We start from the raw sequence: 22,886 nt of genomic DNA on the forward strand, positions 1-22,886 counted from the left end.
TTTTCTTTCTCCCTCCCTTTTCCCCTTCCCCCTTTCTCCTTTTTTTCCCTTCCTTTTTTCTTTCTTTCTCACCTTTACCATCAAAAGCACTTCACTCCAGGGGGGGGGGGAAACCCCAAAGGTTTTTAATTGCTTTGGTCCAAAGGACATTTTATTATGCAACGTATCAAAAGGACAGGTTAAAAAAAATCAGCCATGTAATTTTTCAGACGCAAGCGAAGCCTCCAAGAGCGAAGCGGTCAGATCCCTCTATTTCGGGCTGGGGCGAGGGGTCACGGCGAGCAAAGAAAGCGGAGCCAGGCAGCCGACCAGGCGGGAGTCTCGCATCCTCAGCCGCACGGGGAGTAAGGAGTAAGCGGCGCGTGCTGGGGAAGAAGAGCTTTTTCGAACGTTGCAGGCAACCAACCACGCAACAGCTCAGGCGAGCCGGGCTAGCCGCCCGTCCGTCCTCTTCCGATAAGCGAGCCGGTCGCCTCTCCCCAGCTTCTCTCTCTTCAGCAAGAGACCCTCCGAAGCCAGAGAAGGGGGTGGAGCTACGCTGCCGTGGAGCCCTGGTGCCTAAAGAGGTCGAGCCCACTTCTTTTCCTGGGCTTTTGCTTCCAGCGAAGTAGGGCCGTCAGCTTAGCCAAGGCTCCGGTGCCCAGCGCTCCCCGCCAGAGAGTCTTGCAACGCCGCTCCGCCCACGGCTGTTCTCCTCCTCCTCCTCTCACCGCTGTCTCCTAGGTCAGTGTTTTTTCAATTTTTCCCACGGCACACCAGGCAACATCTCGCGGCACACTAGTGTGCCGCGGAACAGTGGTTGAAAAACACTGAGGTAGAGTATATAAATTTCAACATGCTTAGCATTAGTTTTTTGGTCCCTAGAGCTTCCCCCAGTTGGCCAAATATTTGAGCATTTTGGAGGTGAAAATACATTAAGAGTTTTTTTCCACAACCTTTCCACATCTCAAAAACAACCTGGGACAATGAAACTAACAGTTGTTGCGTGTTCACATAATAGCCATCAAGTCTAAACTTTGAGGATTGCTCAATCCCAGGTTGGTCAGAGGGGGAGAAAGATCTTCTGATTTTTAGGGAGTTAGAGACTGCATCCAAAAGGAAAAAGGGATGACCAGAGGGAGGCTTCATGGTGTGAAAGAGATGCTATTCACTCATTCTAACCTTTACATGCCCAAGAGAACTATGACTCTTGTTCCAGATTTAATCTTCTATTGTTGTTATACCCATATACTTAATTGGATACTATGGCCCATTGAACTGAATGAAGCTTACTTACATGAAGGCAGGTATCAGACTGTATTAATTACTTGAATCCATCTGTCATAGTAATACAGGAATTCTTCTTTAACTGATTTAGAAAGCATCAGATGTGGAGTGCTTCCTTAGGCACTTAACTGCAAAAGAAGCTTCATGGATATCACGTTAACCTTGCTAGTTGCTTACCAACTTACCAAAAATACCATAGTCGCTGGACCAACAAACTTCTCACGCAGCATCTTGAACCACAACAATCTTCATAGGACCGACATCTGTATAATGGGGACAGAAATGTAAAAACTAAAAACCTTAAGATTTCTTAGATTTAAGAATTAGCAAGAAAGTAGAAACTCAGAATGCCAGAGTTCTGTTTCCTTGCTTTAACTGTGAACATGATTGCTAGATAACAAATTCTGGAAGGTCCACAGTTCTGTTTTAAAGATTTACTTTCAGGACTGTTATTTGTGGGATTAGATATCTGAAAGCAAAAGGCACAGAGAAGGTGTTCCCTGGAAACTAACTACAGTGGTAAACTGGACTTGTCAAGAAGTCAGAGCTACTCATCATCAACTACCACAGATTCAAGGACAGAAAATTATTTAGCTGTTGATACAACTGATTTTTTTCATTCATATTCATGGGGTTATACTCTGAGTACACTGGGAAAGAAGAAAACAAAACTATCTGCAATTTCACATGGATATAAATAATATATTTTCAAAACTGGATATTTATATTGATGAAGCCAAGCCACAAAACATGGATTAAGAGATCATCTATATCTAGGCATATCTATCAAAAAAAGCAAAAATGAAAGTTTTCCTAGAAAAATGAGGGGGGGGGACCAAAATAAATTAAAATAATTCATTATTTCATTACTTAAATAACAGCATTATGCTTGGGCACTCATTCATCCAGATGTTTATACTGGATTTGGCATTTTTTTTCACCTATCAAGTCCTTACCAAAACCCAGGATAGACAGATGTTGCTGTTTAATAACATAAGAAATAACGCTGCAGTTCCAACTAAAGCTGCCTTTTGCAATTATTACTATTATGATTAGTCACACAATTTTTTCTGTTCTCAAATTATTCCTCTATTTAGTATAAATGGAAAGGAAAAACACATATTCCCAAACTGCATACATAAGTTGTTAGATGCTGGCTTAGCACTACAGAATTTCCCTGTAAATATTCCCAGGTAGAATCTCTTCTTTTGGCCTTATGCCATCAGTGGAGAGATCTCAAAATCACCTTCCACTGGGCTTGTAATTGGAATGTTTTTCTGTTCATGATATGGACAGTGAAGTCTCAGGATAGATAGAAAGAAGCACTGCAGCCCAAAAGTATTTAACTACAATAAAAACTCTTCAACAAGAAATATAGATTTATTATGAAAGCAACTACATTAAGAGCTATAAGCTGTTAAATGTTTAGGTAGATGTTGTTTTCCTTAGACATTTATATTTTTACCACCCTGCTCTGATTTTCCGGACTTGCAACTGAGAGACTCCAACTTGCTACATAAAACCTGTGTGCGAGGAGAAGATCTTCTTTATCTTTACTCCTTGTAGGAAGCCTCCTCCCTCCCCAGAATAAAATATTCTTTATTCTTAAGATTAAAAAAAAGCAGAATAGAATATTTTCCCTGAAGGAGAAGAGGAGAAGCAAAAAGCAGCCCCAGAAAAATGCTCCTGTCATTGAGGTTTCTGGCTATCAAATAAACAAAGACCTTCTTTCCTGCAGCCTGCCTCCATTTTATTTCCAGTCCATTAGAGCTGCATGTGCCGACTTTAGCATTCCAGTTTTGGCTTGGGCCCCACCAGGCCTTCACAAAAGGAAGCTTCCTCTGGTCTCATCACTCTATTTGTTCCTCTATCAGCTGCTGACATCTCGAAGCCGCCAACCTCCTGGTGGGGTCCAGGTAGGCTGTTACATTGGAGAGTTGTTTTAATGTCAATTCTCCAGTTGGCATTTCCAGAAAAATAAACTCCTGGGACATGATTTTACCAAGAGTATAATACTACCCTGAAAATGTACATTGGCACAGAAGAAGTGAAAACAGTTCTAGTTTTCCCACTAGAAAGCTTACTCAATTAAACAAATGAGGCTCTGCTGCCCTCTAGTGCTCATCTAGTGCTCAAAGATGATGTGTGGACAGCAGTCAGTGTTGAATTCAATGAAAAGAAATTCATACATACATCAGCATAACGTAAAAAAATAAAATAAGAGAAAAATAAGAGGAAGGTGTTGGATATGTCACCATGAATTATTTGTAAAGATAATAAAGGGAGGATATAAGCAACAAAACAAAGACAATTAGTTTTTCAATATTAAGGTCACCTTTAAACAAGACCAAAAAGATGATTCCTGTTTTTGCCATTCCTAGCTAGAATATATTCATTTGCTTATTTAGTTGTTACAAATATTATATCCTGTCCCATTCAGAAGCTCTGCGAAACATAAACATTATGAAATTATATCCTCTAATAATCCACTATCATAAAACTTTACCATAAACACATAATCAATTATTGTCTTCCATAAGATTTAGTTCTTTTCCTCCTTGTTATTTAGCCTCTGTGAAGTGGCAAGCTTTTTCCATGGCACCCGTCTCTAAAGAACATTCTTCTATGTTAGTTGCTTGTAGAGTACATAGAACTGAAAGCACTAGTTGGCTAGGCTATTGTTTTCATCTTTGCATAAACTTTAATTTAATTTTTGTTTAATTTAAAGATTGTTAACAAAAATTAAACTAAGGTTTAAGCAAAGATGAAAAGAATAGCCTAGCCAACTAGTGCTTTCAGTTCTATGCACTAGAGTAATCTGTACAGGCAGAGTAGTAGGGCTACAAAAGAGGTAGACATCAATGAACAGGAAAGATGGTATTCTAGGTAGATGATGATGATGATGATGATGATGATGATGATGATGATGATGATTATTATTATTATTATTTTGTTGGAAGGGACCTTGGAGGTCATCTAGTCCAACCCCTTGCTCAGACAGGAAGCCCTATACCATTTCAGACAAATGGTTGCCCAGTCTCTTCTTAAAAACTTCCAGTTTTGGAGCATTCACCGCTTCTGGAGGCAGGTTGTTCCACTGGTTAATTGTTCTAATTGTCAGGAAGTTTTTCCTTAGTTCTAGGTTGCTTCTCTCTTTGGTTAGGTTCCATCGATTGCTTCTTGTCTTGCCTTCAGGTGCTTTGAAAAATAGCTTGACTCCCTCTTCTTTGTGGCAACCCCTGAGATACTGGAACACTGCTATCATGTCACCCCTTGTCCTTTTCTTCATTAAATTAGACATACCCAATTCCAGCAACTGTTCCTTATGTTTTAGCCTCCAGTCCTCCTAGAAAGAGTCTCAACATCTTTTTTACATTGTGGTGACCAAAACTGGTTGCAGTATTCCAAGTGTGGCCTTACCAAGGCATTGTAAAGTGGTATTAACACTTCACATGATCTTGATTCTATCCCTCTATTAACGCAGTCTAGCACTCTGTTGGCTTTTTTGGCAGCTGCAGCACACTGCTGGCTCATATTTAAGTGATTGTCCACTAGGACTCTGAGATCCCTCTCACAGTTACTACTATTGAGCAAGGTACAGGTATACTATACCTGTGCATTTGGTTTTTCTTGCTTAAATGTAAAACATTACTTTTTTCACCATTGATTTTCATTTTGTTAGATAGCACCCAATGTTCAAATCTGTCAAGATCCTTCTGTATCTTAAGCCTATCTTCTGGAGTGTTGGCTATTCCTACCAGTTTGAAGTCATCTGCACATTTGATGAGTTCCCCATCTACCCCTCATCCAAATCATTGATGAAGATGTTGAAGAGCACTGGACCCAGAACAGAGCCCTGGGGTAGCCCATTACACACTTCCCTTCGTGTAGATGCAGTTCCATTGAGGACCATATGCTAAGTACAGGTGGTCAGTCAGCTATGAATCCATCTGGTGGTGATGCTGTCTAACCCACATTTTTCTATCTTATCAAGTAGTAGGTTGGGGTCTACTTTATCAAATGCCTTACTGAAGTCCAAGTAAATTATATCCGCAGCATTCCTCTGGTCCACTAATTTTGTCCACCTGATCAAAGAATGCAATAAGATTTGTCTGGCATGATCTGTTTTTGACAAACCCATGTTGGCTTTGGGTAATGAGTTTGTTTGCCTCTAGGTGTTCACTGATTCGTTGCTTGATTATCTTTTCCAGAATCTTCCCAGGTACTGAGGTCAGGCTGATAGGTCTGTAGTTTCCTGGATCCATTTTTGTTCCTTTTCTGAAGATGGGAACTACATCAGCTCTTTTCCAGGCCTCTGGTAGTTCCACAGGTGCTCCAGGATCTTTGAAAGACATAGTTCAGTGGTTCTGTGATCACATCTGCCAGTTCCTTCACTCCATCTGGTCCATCTGGTCCTGGTAATTTGAACTCGTCTAGGGTGGACAGGTGCTCACTTACCATTTTCTCGCCTGTCTTAACTTGTGTTTCTGTTTTTTACAGTACTGTTTTTGATAGTTTGGACTGTTTTTTCCCTTTGTGTAAAGATGGATGCAATGTATAGTATATATTATTAATTTTTAATAATTGGCTTTTGTTTATTACATAATTTTAGTTTTCTTTCCATTGATATACCATTGATTCATTTATCTGTTGCAGTCATTGCCACTAGAAAGAAGACTTGAAATTTTTATTCCACATCGGCACACTCATACAGACCAATGAACAGAAAGAAAAAAGGAGAATCGCTTACATATAATTTGTAGGATACACCCCTTCAAAGTACCAGCATTGCTTTTTGGCTTCTGAATCCTGAAAAGAAAGAAAAATATAGCATTGTTCATCAGATGCCAGCATTAATCATTATAATCATTATATATATTATATAATCATAATAAACATTGTATTACAATTTCATTTATATTCTAGGCAGGTTTTTCCAACGTGACACCATCTAAATGTGAGTGAAGTATAATTTCCAGAAATTCTTACATTTTGCATGTGGAGTTGAATAAAAATAATTTTAAATAAATCCTAGGATAATAAAAATTACCAGTTTGAGAAAGAATTAAGTGTTTCCTCTGAACCATTAATTTTCTTCGACATCTTTCTTCAGGGCTCTTGCCATTAAAAAGGAAAAAAAGAGTTGGTAAGGATCTTTTGTCACTACATCTGCTTTTCCCCCAGGAATCCTACACAAATTATAACCTTTTCTCTTATCACAAACTGTAAGCATATGCAAACATTTGCAGTGAAATTCTCCCCCTTTATTTGAAGGAAATCTTCCTACTGTGCCAAGTTAGGTTTGCCTGCTAGTACGTTGTTTCTCATCAAAACATTAATCTTGAAGTAAATCTGACTGAACCAACTACAGAATTTCTGAAAGTCAAATTTCATCAGACCTCCATCATCTACATAGTTGGCCAACTTAGTTGCAGGCAGGAGGGAAAGAATTAGTCCAGTGGAAAGGGAGTATGACTGGTGGAGGAGTGCAAAATTTTACAGGGAACTCTTCTCTTACTTGAGTACCTTTTTTAATTTTTGGACATCATTTCTTCCAGTTTTACACAATAAACTTTTCCAGGAATGCTAGACAAGAACTCCCAGCAAGCAAGACCTTTGTAAATTGTTATCTAACATATCTGAAGGGCCTTAGACTGAGGGAGGGCTAGATTTAAAACAGATAGAATGCTTCCCTTATTCACTGTTGCTTTGAACAGGTTCAGAACTTTTTGTATCCTGAATTACTCTACCCAATATTTCTTTGGCAACATCTCCAACTGTGTGGAACTGGGATGTCATGTTCTGGTTCAAAATAAGACTTTTTTTTAGTTTGCTCATTCTGTTGATGTTCCTCTTCTTTCCACACTATGTAAATATAAACAAGATACATGTTGGACTGTAAAATGCAAGCTGTCATTGCAAGTTTGAACTGATTTAATTCTCAACTGAATATCACACTGAACAGTTACTCTAGAAGGATGTTGACAGAATTACTTGTTTTGTCCACTGAATCACAGGCCTATCTACAGTACAGGTAACAGCTCTACACTTTTGACAAGGGACAAATAAGATTAAATTGAGAGTACAGCATGAGCATTTTTAATTATAATTATTATGATTTTATTCACTTACAGCATAAAATACAAAAATACAAAAGCAAATAATAGGGAACAAAGGTACAAGCAAGGGAAAAAGAGAAGTGTAGAAAGGGTGCGGGGGAAAGGTGTTGACTTCCAACTCCCTCTGTTACAGTAAAATAAGGCATTAACATTGAACGTTTTACATTTCTATAGTAGTATGAACTAGCTATCTCTGTATCAACAAATCAATCTAATCAGTAAAACTCCAAATCATATCATTTTTTTTCCACCTCAAGCACAAAGTTCAGAAGCAGTTTCCAAGTAGAAACAAAAGTACTTATATTCTTTTCTTTTATCAAAACAGTCAATTTAGCCATCTCTGCTAATTCCATCAACTTTAGTAGCCATTTGTCCATGGTGGGAATCGAAACCCTAACCCTTCCATTTTTGTCTTGTTGCCATCATACATTCCCAAAATCAGAGTTCCAATTTTTCTTCCAAGTCTTTTTCCATTAGACCCAGAAGGAAAGTTTCTGGTTTAATCTTTATACTTTAAATTCACTTTAAGAATTTTCTGCATTAAAATATGAATCCTACTCCAATATTTCTTTGCTTTATTACATGTCCACCATAAATGATAAAAAGTCCCTTCTTTACATTTGCATTTCCAACATTCATTTGAGATTCCTCTATACATTCTAGATAACTTATCTGGTGTTAAATACCAACAATACATCATCTTCTTAAAGTTTTCTTTTTGATTGTATTTTAATGTGAATTTTAAGCCTTTCATCCACATATTCTCCCATTATTTAAGCATCACATTATACCCAAAGTTCCTTGCCCACTGAATCATACAGTGTTTTACATCTTCACTTTCCAAATAATAATATAATATATATTTTAATAATATTTTGCAGACCTTGGCAATAATATATTTTTATTTATTTTTTATTTTAATTCCATTTATATCCCGCCCTTCTCCGAAGACTCAGGGCGGCTTACAAGCTTAGCAGTAGCCTTCATTCTATGTATATGCCTGCTTATTAGGGCTTTCACACACACCCCAGCGGCATTATTACAAAGTCAGCTTAATTGCCCCCAACAATCTGGGTCCTCATTTTACCTACCTCGGAAGGATGGAAGGCTGAGTCAACCTTGAGCCTGGTTGGATGTGAACCTGCACTAATTGCAGGCAGCTGGTGTTACTTAAGGAGGCATTAGCCCACTGCTCCACCAAGGCTCACTACCACATAATAAAATTTCCAATTCATTTTTAACAAAATGAAACCTATGAATTTTTAAATATAGTTTTATATCTTTCATTTGTAAGTATGTCAACCAATGATATTTATTTATTTATTTATTTATTTATTTATTTATTTATTTATTTATTTATTTATTTATTTATTTATTTATTTATTTTTGGGACTTATATGCTGCCCTATCTCCCGAAGGACTCAGGGCGGCTAACAATAACATATAATAAATACAGAAGTTAAGATAAAATTAAAATTAAAGGCCTCTGTACAATAAATTAAAATTAAAATAAATGAAAAATAGAGTTAAAAAATTAAAAACATAATTAAAATCCCTGTCAGTCCAGGTCAGCCAGGTGGAAAAGGAGTGTTTTGAGGCCGCAGCGAAAGGACTGGAGATCTTGGGCCATCTGAAGCTCATGGGGGAGCTGGTTCCACAGGGCTGGCGCTCCCACAGAGAAGGCCCTCCCCCTGGGGGTTGCCAGCCGACATTGTTTAGCTGATGGTACCCTGAGGAGGCATGCCCTTCTGATTCTAGCTCTTCCTTAGATTTGAGGGTAGAATCACCGAAATTAAAAGATATTATTTTACCATAAATCCACCAGTCCAGTTTCACCGCCATTTCTTTTCTAAAAAAGTCTTCCTGGGGAGACACCCAAAGAGGCATTTTTATAGAAAACCTTCTTTTGTATCTATTCCAAACTCTTAATATGACACATCTAATAAAATGATTGTTAAAGTCAACATTTACTTTATCATTCCATAAATAACCATGCCATCCAAACCTTAATTCATGACCTATCCAGATGGAGTAGCCTCTTGTTCTGGAGGTTCACCCACTCTTTTAGCCAGACCAAACAGCATGCATCAAAACACAATTTCAAATCTGGTAAACCCAACCCCCCCCCCTTTCCTTAGCACTTTGCAATAACTTATATTTAATTCTTGGTTCTTTCCTTGCCGTATAAACTTGGAAATATCTCTCTGCCATTGTTTAAATGGAGTATCCGTTGCAAGTATTGGTATTGTCTGAAACAGAAACAGCATATTTCTGTTATGTAGCCAGCATAACTATGCTGAGGTGAATGGAATGCTGTTATGTTCCCCCTAAAGTGCTATCTACTTGCATTTGCATGCTTTCAAATTGCTAGGTGGGCAGGAGCTGGGGCAAGTAATGGGAGCTCACCCCCTTGTGTGGCATTTGCATCACAAATCCAGTGTCTTTAAGCACTGAGCCATTGCGCCTCCCTGAAATTATTGTATTTTGTTTTTTTAATAAACCGTGGTGATGCAGTGGTTAGAATGCAGCACTGCAGGCTACTTTTGCTGCCTGCAGTCGATTCTTACCAGCTCAAGGTTGGTTCAGCCTTCCATCTTTTTGAGGTTGGTAAAATGAGGAACCAAATTGTTGGGGGCAATATGCTCACTCTGCAAACCACTTAAGAGAGGGCTGTAAAGCACTGTGAAGCAGTATATAAGTGCTGTTGCTATTTGTCACAATAAGACATCATGTTGCCTATTTTTTTAGTCTGCCACATTTAATCTGCCATTCTCTCATTCAATTTGGTGACTGATCTATATGCAAACATTAAAGACAATCTCTCCCCACCAAGGATAGATTTGAGTTGAAATAATCCTAATTGATTCTCACATGAAATAATTCCAAATAACTGGATTTTTTTACATTTGGTAGAATGGTGCTATACAGATGGTGCTATATAGAAAATTCTCCAATTTATTTATCAAAGCCATCTCAAAATTGATTATGAGAATGATGATGATGCTAATGATAAGGAGGAGGGACATTCAAAATAGTTCACCTAGTACAGGGGTGTCAAACTGCCAGCCCACGACCTGGATGCATCATGGCAAAACCGTGACACATCATGTGATGTAGTGAGTTTGACACCCCTGACTAATATAATGCTTAAATAACTTAAGAATAGATGTGGGGACTCCAAAAGGTATCAAAATGTATGTATGTGCAGACATATATACCAATATTCCTAACAATGTTCTATAACCACAGCTTGAAATCTAAGCTTTAAAGTTTGTAATCTACTTTAGTAAAGAATGTAAATCGTTGTTCTTTTAGGTTCAAGAATATATCCACTGATTTTAGTTAAGCTTTAACCAATGTAAAGGTTTCATGTGGCTTTAAGGCCCTCACTAGGGGGGTTATGTCATCAATAATTGTAGGACCCAAATCTACTAATTAACTATTTTGTCTGCAGACAATGATTGACATACATTTACCTTCTTTAGCACTAAAATAACAAGCATAGTTTATCTGAAGTAGTTAAACCTTCAAGTATCACTCTTTTTTTCTAGAAAATGTTTATGGAGAAGATGAAGGAAACTGATTTGGAATACATTGGCACATCCCTTCATATTTTCCCAATCTACCTTTTCAATGAAAAGCAAGCGAGGAACCTACATTAATATGGGGAGAGAGGAGAGCAGATCATAGCTATCTACACTGTAATGTTATTTCTTGAATTTTCTCTAGGAATTACATAAGGAAATTACATGTGTTTTATTCAGTTCAGTTCAGGATCTCTTTCATCAGGCCCACAGATCTTGCTCCTATCTACTACTCTAATAATTTTTCTTCTCATCTTTGCTCAACTGAGACAGCAAAAAGAAAGAAGTTATTGTGCTACATAATATTGTCCTGTCTTCTTGCTCTTAGCACTGCATATCCTGCTTTCATAAAGGGAATTCCCTTAATCCAATAACTAATAGTTAAAGGTGTTTTGAAGTTTCATTGATCTGTTATCACGGAATAAAGCAGAAGGCACAAATTAGCAAGCAAGCAAGCATTTTATCAAGTTGCTTATAGATACCATATTGTATCAGCTTCCTGTGCACTTAGGAACAAACACTAATTAACTTAAGGTAAGAGCAATCTTGCCTTAACTACACATAATTATCTCTAACTTGCTTCTTTCTCTGGGAGTTGTGCAAAGGCAGCAAATGCCCCAAGACAGCTTGTTTTTACTTCTCAAATGGCCTGTGCTCAACTAAAGATCTTCCCTGCCAGAATTCTGTGGTCTGCACGTTATCTGTTTCATTATGGCTTCTAGCAAGCTTTCTTCCTGGAAGATCCTCTAACTTCCCACTTGTTCAAGATAAACTAAATAGCTTTCAGTATTCTATTGTTTGCTGATTTGGGAATTCTGCATATCATTAGTCTTATCCCTACCTTTTACTTCTTTCAGACACAGAAGGGGAATTCTTTCTTTCAGACTCAGAAAAGAAATATATTCTTACTCTGTTTTTCTGAAAGATTTACTTCAAAACTCAATGAAATCAAAAGTCCTCCTGCCACGTCACAATTCCATTAACAGCTTACGAGTGCAAAATAAAAATCTCATAGATGTAAAGAAAGGATGATAGAAAAATAGATTATGATATCCTAATGTCAAGATTATAGATAAGAATCACGTTATTAAAAATAGGAGGAACCAAAATGATAAACCACACACAGTAGTCTTCAACTTAAAACCATTCATTTACTGACTGCTTGAAGTTACAACGGCACTGAAAAAAGTGACTTACAATTGTTCCTCATGCTTATGTCTGTCACAGCATCTCCACGGTCACATGATTTAAATTGGGTGCTTGGCAACTGGCATATATATTTATGATAACTGGGATCATTTGATCACTATTTGCAATCTTCCCAGCCAGCTTCTAATAAGCAAAGTCAATGGGGGAAGCCAGATTCACTTAACAACTGTATGGTTCATTTAACAACTGCAGTGATTCACTTAACACTTAACTACCTTGCTTAACAACAGAAATTCTGGTCTTAATTGTGGTAATAAGTTAAGGACTACCTGAATATCCAAATTTGATTTTAATTCTGGTAACCCTTCCAGATTTGATTTCTGCAAATTTAATTCTGAGTGCTTCAGAATTTTGCACATTTTTGTACATTTTGTACATTTTTGTACATTTTGTACATTTTTGTACATTTTTGTACATTATGTACATTTTTTACTACATACATGGATTTGCAGAAAAAAATACTACTGTACAGATACTGTATTGTACATTTTTTAAAATTTCTGCATTAAAATGCAGAGAAGAGCAACAAAGATGATCAGAGGGCTGAAGGCTAAAACATATAAAGAACGATTGCAGGAACTGGGTATGTCTAGTTTATAGTGAAAAGAACCACTGGAGTGACTTGATAGCAGTATTCCAATACCTAAAGGGCTGCCACAAAGAAGACAGGACCAAGCTATTCTTCAAAGCACCAGTGCTCTACTCCAAAGCACAAAAAGCAATGAATGAAAACTAATGAAGGAGAAAATCTACAACTAAGGAGAAATTTCCTGACAGTGAGAACAATAAACCAGTGGAATCTCTTGCCTTTAGAAGTTGTAGATACTCCATCACTGGAGGATTTTAAGAAGAGATTGGATAGACATTTGTCTGAAATGGTACAGGATCTCCTGCTAGGGGTGGACTAGAAGAGTTCCAAGGTCCCTTTCCAACTCCGTTCTGTTCTGTTCTGGATTTGCCCAAAATCATTAAACCAAACCAGAGGTATCAGATAAAGTTATGTGATAAATACTTCCACACTGCAACTAGTCAAGCTAAAGGGCCATCAACAGCTAAACACAGTTCTCCATGGTTTTGGTTTGGTTAATTCAACTTCTCCACTGAAAATTATATTACTTTCCTAGGAGCTAGAAATAAAGGTTGGGGTTCTTTTTAGCTCCAGAGGCAACTCATTCCAGAGGGTCGGCCGCCCACAGAGAAGGCTCTCCCCCTGGGGGTCGCCAGCCGGCATTGCTTAGCCGACGGAACCCTGAGGAGGCCGACTCTGTGGGAGCAAACTGGGCGATGGGAGGTTGACAATGGCAGCAGGTGGTCTCACAAGTACCCCGGGCCTAAGCCATGTAGGGCTTTAAAGGTAATTATCAGCACCTTGAATCGCACCCGGAGGGCAACCGGAAGCCAATGCAGCTCGCGCAGGAATGGTGTAACATGGGAGTATAGAGAAACTCCCATAAACACCCACACGGCCACATTCTGCACCAGCTGAAGCCTCCGGGTGCACTTCAAGGGCAGCCCCATGTAGAGAGCTTTGCAGTAATCCAGGCAAGAAGTGACAAGGGCATGGGTGACTGTGCATAGGGCATCTCAGTCCAAAAAGGGGCGCAACTGGCACACCAGGCGAACCTGTGCAAAGGCCCCCCCTGGTCACAGCAGTTAGATGATCCTCCAAGTTAAGCCGTGAATCCAGGAGGACACCCAGGTTGCGGGCCCTTTCTGAGGGGGGCAATACCTCCCCCCCATCAGAAGAGATGAAACATGTTGGACAATACAAGATGCCGGTATCCACAGCCACTCAGTCTTGAAGGGGTTCAGCCTGAGCCTGTTCTTTCCCATCCAGACCCGCACCGCCTCCAGGCACCGGGACATCACGTCAAGGGCATTACTGGGTTGGATCGGGGTGGAGATGAACAACTGGGTATTGGAATGTAGCACAGGCTTAATGACCACGAAGAGAGAGCTGGCATGCCACGGAGAACGATTTATTAAGTGAGGAACTGGACAACTGACAGCATGTTTTGGTCGCCCTTTTATACAGGAGCCGGCGAACCCTTGTCCAATCCCCACAACGTATTTGCCCGCCGCGGGAACTCTCTCCAATCAGCCGGCGGCAGCTTTGACAGCTAGGAGCTGTCAACAAGCTGCCGTGTGTGCGCTGTCCAATTGACTCTTGCCGCCTGGCTTCGAACTGTCAGGGAGTTGTCAACGGTTTACCCCATAACAACATAACATAACATAACATAACATAACATAACATAACATAACATAACATAACATAACATAACAGGTATCATTCGCATATTTCACCCCAAAGCCACGGATGATCTCACTCAGCGGCTTCATATAGATGTTAAACAGCAGGGGGGAGAGAACTGACCCCTGAGGCACCCCACAAGTGAGGGGCCTTGGGGTAGATCTCTGCCCCCCTGCCAATACAAACTGTGAGCGGCCCGAGAGGTAGGAGAACCACCGTAGAACAGTGCCTCCCACTCCTTACCCCCTGAGCCGTTGCAGCAAGATGCCATGGTCGATGGTATCAAAAGCCGCTGAGAGGTCAAGTAGGACCAGGACAGAGGAACAACCCCTGTCCCGGGCCCGCCAGAGATCATCTACCAGTGCGACCAATGCCGTTTCTGTGCTGTAACCATGCCTGAAACCAGACTGGTGCGAGTCCAGTTAGTCCGCTTCATCCAGGAATTAGAATTACCGAAGAACTTCAGACAAATACACCCAATCTTTCACTGCAGCTTGCTGAAATGAGAACAACAGTCGCCCTTACACCCAAAAATCCCACCACCACCACCTCCAATCATGGTTGAAGGGGAACAACACTTCAAAATAAAAGAAATCCTAGATTCTAGGAAGTACCATGGGGCAAACCAATACCTAGTAGCGTGGAAACACCTTCCCTCTTCACAGAACAAGTGTGTCCACAAACATCATGTTAGAGCACCCAAACTGCTAAAAAAGTTTCATACAGAATTCCCCAACAAACCCGACTAACTGTATACCTGTTTTCTCTTCTCTACAGGTGGATCTCTCCTATTTTTAAAGGGAGCAGGATGTCAGAACCCATTCCTGCTTCATTTCTATCTATCCCCTCTAACCCAAAAGCAAATATCACCTTTCCCTGGGTTCTGCCATGCTCCCAAGGGGGAGGGGGGATGTGCCCGTGGGTTTATTGCCTCTGCTTCCTCTGTCTGCTACAATGTAACCTTTTGCTTTCATTTGCTTCCTCTGTCCACTACAATGTAACATCTTGCTCCCCTGCGCTATCTCTCTCTCTCTGAACTTATCTCCCTAAACTGTCAGCTAGAACAAGGGAAGGAATAAAGAATGTAACCTCTGTGCCTGGTTTATTTCTACGATCCCAGAGGAAGGTATGAAGAGCCGTCAACCATCGCTGTGTGATCTGGAGATGGGCCGATGTTATCTCCCCTTTTCCCACAATAGACCTAACACTTGGGGATTGGTCGTCCCACACTGGCCAGATGGACTATGGGGTGGGGTCTTGCTTAGGGATACTTTAGCCTATCGTTCTGTGCAGGAAATCTCAGATCCTGTCTAGTATGCCTCCTATCAACTGCTCTTAATAAAAGTTCCTGTTGGAAGAATTTGCTTCCAAGAGTTCTGCTTTCTTAAGATATGGGATTGAAGTGGGTCCTGACGCATGTAGCAGCTCCTGGAGACAGCAGAAGAGAAGAGAAAGAACTGGAGAAAATCACAAAATAGAAAGATGTGCAAATAGAAGTAGAATGACTGTGGCAAAGGACAGCAAACATACAGTAACACCAATAGTAATAGGTGCCTTGGGTGCAATCTCAAAACACCTAAAGCACCACTTCAATTTTATCAACTTTGACAAAAATCACCATCAGTCAGTTGCAAAAGGCAGCTTTATTCAAAACAATGTCAATATCTTTAATACAATCAGACAACAATATCTACTTATTCCAGGTTCTAGGGAAGAACTCAACAGATGGATAAAAATGCGAAAAACAGTCTATATCTTGACCAACTATAATAATATATTAAAAGTATGTGCTGTCCATTTTCCAGTGAAACATTGGTGATTTCCCAAAGAACAAAACAGAATTTGGGTTTCTGTATTTCATTCAAATATCCTACTGTGGCATGATCCTTTTGCAGAATGGAAATGCCTTTCAGTGCAACTGAAAGGCATTAGGTTAAATCATCATTTGCCATAAAATGTAATGTTTCATGTACAAAATAAACATTATGTTTTCCTTCAGTTCATTACAAAGCAACCCTAGGATGTTAATGAAACTAACAGACTATTGTCCAGTCAGGTCTTCTTCCCAACAGGGAGAGGACCATGCTACAACTAAATTAAACACCCCATGCATGAATTTCATGCTTGAGTTTTCTAAAAGACATGTTTGTAATTTCCTGCTAATGCCTAAATATCAGGAAGCTATTTCAGTTTATTCAAAACCAAACTGTCGTCTTAATTGGAAATTATGCAATTATTTTAAATATTTTCCTCTCAAATTAAGTATTAATAATAATTAACAAATGTTTAAGAAAAAGCTAATCTTTGCAAAGATGGCAAAAAATAAAAATAAAAATAGAAGTTACTATTACACAAAAACTGTCCAATTAAAAAAAATCTGAAGCCAAAATAGAATCATAGAACCACATGGGTTTGTGCACAGGAGATCTTCTCTAATTTTGTATCACTAAAGACAGTGAAATATCATTTTCCTCTCTTTTTTGCATAATTTTCTCATTTCATCTAAAAAATAAAACAGTAGTTTTATTGTTCCCCATTATATATTTAAAGAAACATCACTACTCTGCACTCGTTTTTTTATTGTTTTTTAATTCCATTTATATCCCGCCCTTCTCCGAAGACTCAGGGCGGCTTACAAGCTTAGCAGTAGCCTTCATTCTATGTATATGCCTGCTTATTAGGGCTTTCACACACACCCCAGCGGCATTATTACAAAGTCAGCTTAATTGCCCCCAACAATCTGGGTCCTCATTTTACCTACCTCGGAAGGATGGAAGTCTGAGTCAACCTTGAGCCTGGTGGGATGCGAACCTGCACTAATTGCAGGCAGCTGGTGTTACTTAAGGAGGCATTAGCCCACTGCTCCACCAAGGCGTATAGAGAACCTCAACTTAATGAATGTGGCAAGTAAAAATTACTTCCAGGTAACCATAAAAATGTGTGTGTCAATATGTCAATTTAATGTGCCTATTTGCTTTTTCACTCTTCCTAAAACAGGGAAAAACAGAGAGGACTACTAGCAGAAAAAGTGGTTAAGAAAAACTAGCTGAATTTTCTTCCATTAATTTCTGGAAAAAACAATTTCACAGCAGCATCTAAGTCCAAATCATGCATTTCATTTGCCCCAAAAGTACTAGCTGTGACCTGACCTGACCTATGAATAGTCCTGGTCGTTCAGTTCCATCCGGCCTAAGGACAGCCCAGGTTAACTAAAGAACTTGGTCTTTTGTCTTGTCTTCCTGAAATCTAAATATGGTCCCGAGCATAAGCTTAATTGCATAATTTCTACCTATCCTTACTTTTCTGAAATTGCAAATAGAGCTTTTCAGCACATAGAATGTCCAAAATCTAATGATAATCTGATGAATTTAACCTACATAACTCAGCTTTTGGGAGAAATGTACAAGAATTAAATACATATCAAAACAAGTACAGCAACCCTGACCATATGTTGCAACTGGCAGGAGGGCAGTTTATTAACCTCACCCTTAATAAACACAATGGTCACACCCTCACAGCTATTTCTATGGGGGAAAGACACTTCCCTGCCAAATGTGCCCTTCCAGCAGCAGGCTCTTCAGACATATGGATTATATACACACAGCTTTTAACACAAGGACGCCTTTGGCCCATTTAGGACTCAGCCTCTTTAGAGAGTTTAAAACATACCAATGAGATTGTGACCTTCCCCATAAAAAGTACTTGTAATGGAGATTCTTTCATAATCAGCACAGCCATTAGAGATAAAAGCTTATGTGATTTGCCTCTTCAACACTCAGTTACCTTGTGCACTTCATAAACCAAAGTGTATAATAAGAAAAAGAGGAATAATTGGAGGAGAGGATAAGTTTCTCTATAATTTCACACTGAAATTTAATTTAGTCACGGACAGACCACATAGTTAAACTCATTGTTTAAGGCAAAGATGTGCATTTCAGGCAACTTGGAAAAAATAGCAAATCAATTATGCAAGGGAGCCTGGAATCTTAACCAAAGCCTTATTATTCATTTTATGAGGATTTGGTGGGGGAAAATTGCCTCAAAACATTAAGTAGAGCTTTCTATATTTCATTACATTTCCCAGGACTACTTTTCTGGGAGAAAAAGAATTATTCATTGGAAAATAACATACAAATCTGGTCTGAGATGGCAAACCATGTGTGAGCTGAATAACTTCAGACTCTACCAAGCATCCCCTCTTTCAAAAGTGAAAACAACGTTGGCACAAAGAACCCTTCTCTTTCGAATCCTGGGTACTGGTTTGAGAATGTTTTGATGTCTCCCCTCAACTTGGCTGCCTTATCCTGATTCCAATCTCTGCAAGCCTCAGAGCTCACTCCCACCACAATGCTTCTATATAGAACATTTTCAAATGATTAAGAATTGCATTTTCAAAGGTCATTTTTTTGGCCATTTCAACTTACCTCCAGGAATAGGAAGAGCAACACTAATATTCCCTGCTGAAAAGGGCTCATTTCTCCTTTTTTTGTCAGTCGAGGTTCCCTCTTTCTGCCTGGTTTTCTCAGAGGCACTTGAAAGCTGTTAGTAGGAGCGCCATTCCCTCCAGCATTCCGCCTTCAAAGGGTGCAAAAAAGGAAGAGATGGCTCAAGAACGGGATAGGGACGAGGTGTGGTGGTGGCAAAAGACCCCAAGTGGTCCGGTGAACGCGAGAAAGGAGAAGTAAAGATCAGAGAGACAACAGGATCCTCATTCCTTTGCTTGGCTTTGAACAGGAAACGATCGCTCACTTTCCAGGAGAGACGAAACGAACCTGGTTAGAGCTTCTGATTTCCACAATCGCTGGAAAACGCCTCTTATTTAGTTACCAATTACGGCATGTCTCCAATAATTGATGCCCTTGGACGTTGATCCTGCTACGGGAGCAATCCCCAGTGAGGAAGGCTATACCAGGCGGACCGCCTAGAACAGCACAAAGAGAGGCCGCAACGCAGTTGGCGGAAACGGAATGAATCTCAGGGCAGGATTTGTAGGATGGAAAGTTCCCGCCCCGGGACCTCCTCGCAGAGTTCGCTAAGCAGTAGCTGCTTCGCTCGCCCACCGGACTGCTTTCACCTACTTCGGTAGAAAAAGCGGGCGACAACCAGGGCTCGGGGAGGAGGCGCGCGACCAGGACGCGGAATTAAAGAGCAGCAAGAGGAGATAGTGGGCGGGTGGGGAAAGGGACCTTGTGCAGCAGATTAATTCATCCCTACCATTTCTCCTGCGCGGTTATATACAAAGTGATGGGGAACGGGAAAATTTCCAGATACATAGATGTTAATTCTTAACATATATTACAATAATAAAATAAACTCGGATACTTCTTGCTAGCTAGGTAACGGGGTTGAAGGAACATGAAGGGACCTTATTGTACTTATGATTTTATTATGCTTATTGTTTTATTATGTTTGACATTAGTAGTATTAGTTTGTAGCCATACAGGAAATTATTCAGGAGATTGCTCACATGAAAAGAGCAAGGTAAGGTTCAGTGGTCCAAGAAATGAGGGGGGAAATGAGTTACATGGAACCTGAATTGATGTAGATGAGTCATCATCTTGGAATTTGTTTTTTGTGTGTGGGTGCTTCCTTGTACAGGAGACCTGGATCTCTTTGTTCTGAAAAAGTATAAAAGGTAGAAGAAATCTCTTCTGGGTGTGCCTTCATCTCTAAGCAGCAACGAAGAGGGAGAAGGTTACCCAACTCTATCTTGGCCAAAATAAAGTTGTTTTTTCTGGAACCTTGGTTCAGGAATTTCTTTTGGCTCTTTGAAATTTCTGAGTAGTGCAGAGAAGTTTGTGAGGCTAAGTGGAAAACCTTAAGCCATATTCTGAACTTAGAAATCCCCCTGGATTCTGAACTTCTGGTGAAATAAGAAGTAGCAGTCAAGATAGGAACCTTTGCCCAGCTCAGGATGTTCTGCCAGTTGTGGCCCCACCTGGATCATGAAATCTGACTAATATTAACTCCCATTCTCATAACCACACAATAGAATTACTGCCATCCTCTATGCAGAGCCACTTTGATGTAGTGGTTAAGGCATCAGGCTAGAAATCAGGAGACTTATCAGTTTTAGTTCTTCCTCAAGCACAGAATCAGCTGGATGATTTGGGGCCAGTTACTCACTCTCCGCCCTAGAAAGTAGGCCATGGCAAGCCACTTCTGAAATCAAGTCAACAAAACTGCAGGGAATTGTCCAGGCAGTTAACAGGAATCAGTGCTAACACCCCCACCCCAAAAAAATTTTCTGTATATCCACCAGTTTTTGAAAATGGCCAAGAAACTGCAGTAAGATAAACTGCAGTAAGATAAGCTAGCTCATGTTGCTCACTGCTAATACAATATAAAACTTATCTCTCATTGCCATGTTCATTATTGCTAGATTTCGACGTCCAATTAAAAATGCTATTTTGGGGCCCAAAGACCATAATAGCATCCATGCTTTGGAAACTCCTAACTTAGGAGTGATGCCTTGCCCCTTCCCTGCTAGTATTTGAAGATCAGATTATTTAATCATGCTTTGATGGATGATAGCTATAGTTTTTGTTGGCTGATATAGAAGGCTGACTTTCATATAAGTTCTGAGACACTATAAAGTAATGCCAGTATTTTATGGGTTTTAGCCTGCAAGAGCCAATTTTGTGTAATAGTTAAAGGCACAAAACTAGAAACCAGGATATTCTTTTAAGTTCTAGTCATGTCTGACATGAAGTCCAGCTAAGACACTTTGGAACAGTCACTTTTTCTAAATCCTAGATAAGCCATCAAAGGCAAACCAGTTCCAAAAATATTTTACCAAGAAAAGTGCATGTTGCCAGCAATTGAGGTTGACTGGGAGGCACACACAAACACTAGTATACTCAGCATCACTGAAGTTTCCCATTCAAATGCTAACCAGCTACAACCCTGTTGAGCTTTTGATCTCATCAACATAAGGCAAGTACATCCACTATCTGAAACTGTAAAAGTAGCTATTGATTGTGCAGACTCCTTAAGGGCTTGTTTGCATCTACACTTCTAAACATTACATCATCCTCATCCTCACTCCCCTGGATTTCATAAACTGGTTTGGCCAGGCAGCAGATGACAGGGATAACTTCCCTGTCTGATTCCCTTTGGACAGAGAAACTGGATAAACCAATGATCAGTAATATTAAGTATTGAATAGTAGTCAAATATCAGCAAAATATAAGAAGTATAATCATCAAGAAGTCAATTGGAAAATACTATGTTAACAGTATTCTTTTAACAAGGGTGCATTTTTAAAAGATTAACTTTCCACCTGCTGTCAAAGAGGATTTGGTACAGGCATATTATACATAATTAGTTGAGTCTCTAGACCAGAACAAACTCAGAAGATCAGTTCCTGACATCTGCAATAGTTCTCAGGAAAAACCTACACATGAAAAATTGATAATGGCTTGCAATAAATATGAATAAATTTTCCTATTAATTTCAATGGATGTCATGCACTTGACAAATTCTGAATCTGACAAATATAATTTTGAGCATGGATATTCAGCATTGTTCCACTAATAGGAAATTAAACCAGGGCTTTTCAACCTTTTCACCTATTGTACCACTTTTAGGATATGGCAAATCCGAGTACTGTGAGGTATTCTCACGATGAATCGTTAAAGGAGCTTCCAAGCAAAGGCATCACGCAGAGATGCAATCATATTTAGCTTTATTCATGATAGATCAAAGAGAAAGAAATACTTGGCATGAAAGCATTCATGCCTGCATGTAAGAGAGAAATAAAATAAAACAAAACAAGCTAGTATTACATGACTAAAATAGAGGTTAGGAGTAGAGATAGGACTGGAACAAAGAAGAGAATCAGAGAAGCTAGAAGCTAGAACAAAGAGCAGCCCCTCGTGCAGAGGTATTTATGGGGGGTCTTGGCCCCTCCTTGACCATAAAACACTCTCACCAATGGGGCTGTGGGTCTGAGACCCTTGGCTCATCAGTGGAAGCAAAGAAACCTCTTTGCCTTTATCTGATGACCCTTTTGGGGAACTGCCAATGGCTGGCACTAAACATCTAACAATTCCCCTTCTTGCCAGCCAATGGCAGGGACCAGTGAATGTGTGTGAGGGGCGAGCAGGTGTCATAGACATGTATGAAAACATTCAGAAGGCCAAACACAAACGCTTACACAGAAGGTTGTGTCGGTCAATGGGAACAGGTTTGGTAAACAGATCAGCTATCTGGTCAGCTGTATTACAGTGCTCAACATGTATAAAACCCCTTTTGGTAAGCTGCCTGACATTTTTGTAGCGTATGTCTATATGGCGAGATCTAGATCCTACTGCATAAGCCTCCGAGATTGCAATGGCAGCTGTGTTGTCCTCTAGAATTTGGATGGGCAGAGGGGGAGATGCCCAGATGCTTGTTATCAGCTCATTGAACCAAGTCAAATCATTGGCCGTGTCTGACAGGCTGGCATATTCAGCC

The 22,886-nt window shown here is 39.8% G+C and overlaps 1 protein-coding gene across 2 annotated transcripts in view; it reads right to left on the reverse strand.

Moving 5' to 3' along the window:
* The window catches only part of VOPP1 (VOPP1 WW domain binding protein), a 34,141-nt gene extending 14,647 nt beyond the window's left edge, over positions 1–19,494 (reverse strand). The window contains exons 1-4 of one of the 2 annotated variants that reach the window (XM_083378321.1): positions 19,202–19,494; positions 18,854–19,004; positions 6,017–6,075; positions 1,452–1,529 (exon numbers count right to left, since the gene is read on the reverse strand). In XM_083378321.1, the coding sequence (XP_083234447.1) occupies positions 1,452–1,529; positions 6,017–6,075; positions 18,854–18,904 (188 nt within the window). In that variant the 5' untranslated portion in view covers positions 18,905–19,004; positions 19,202–19,494. Of the gene's footprint in view, positions 1–1,451; positions 1,530–6,016; positions 6,076–18,853 lie in introns of both variants that reach the window. The other variant, XM_083378320.1, reaches the window with a different exon arrangement.
* Positions 19,495–22,886: the final 3,392 nt, after the last annotated feature.

Source organism: Vipera ursinii, assembly GCF_947247035.1.
Source record: "Vipera ursinii genome assembly, chromosome: Z".
Lineage (NCBI taxonomy): Eukaryota > Metazoa > Chordata > Lepidosauria > Squamata > Viperidae > Vipera > Vipera ursinii.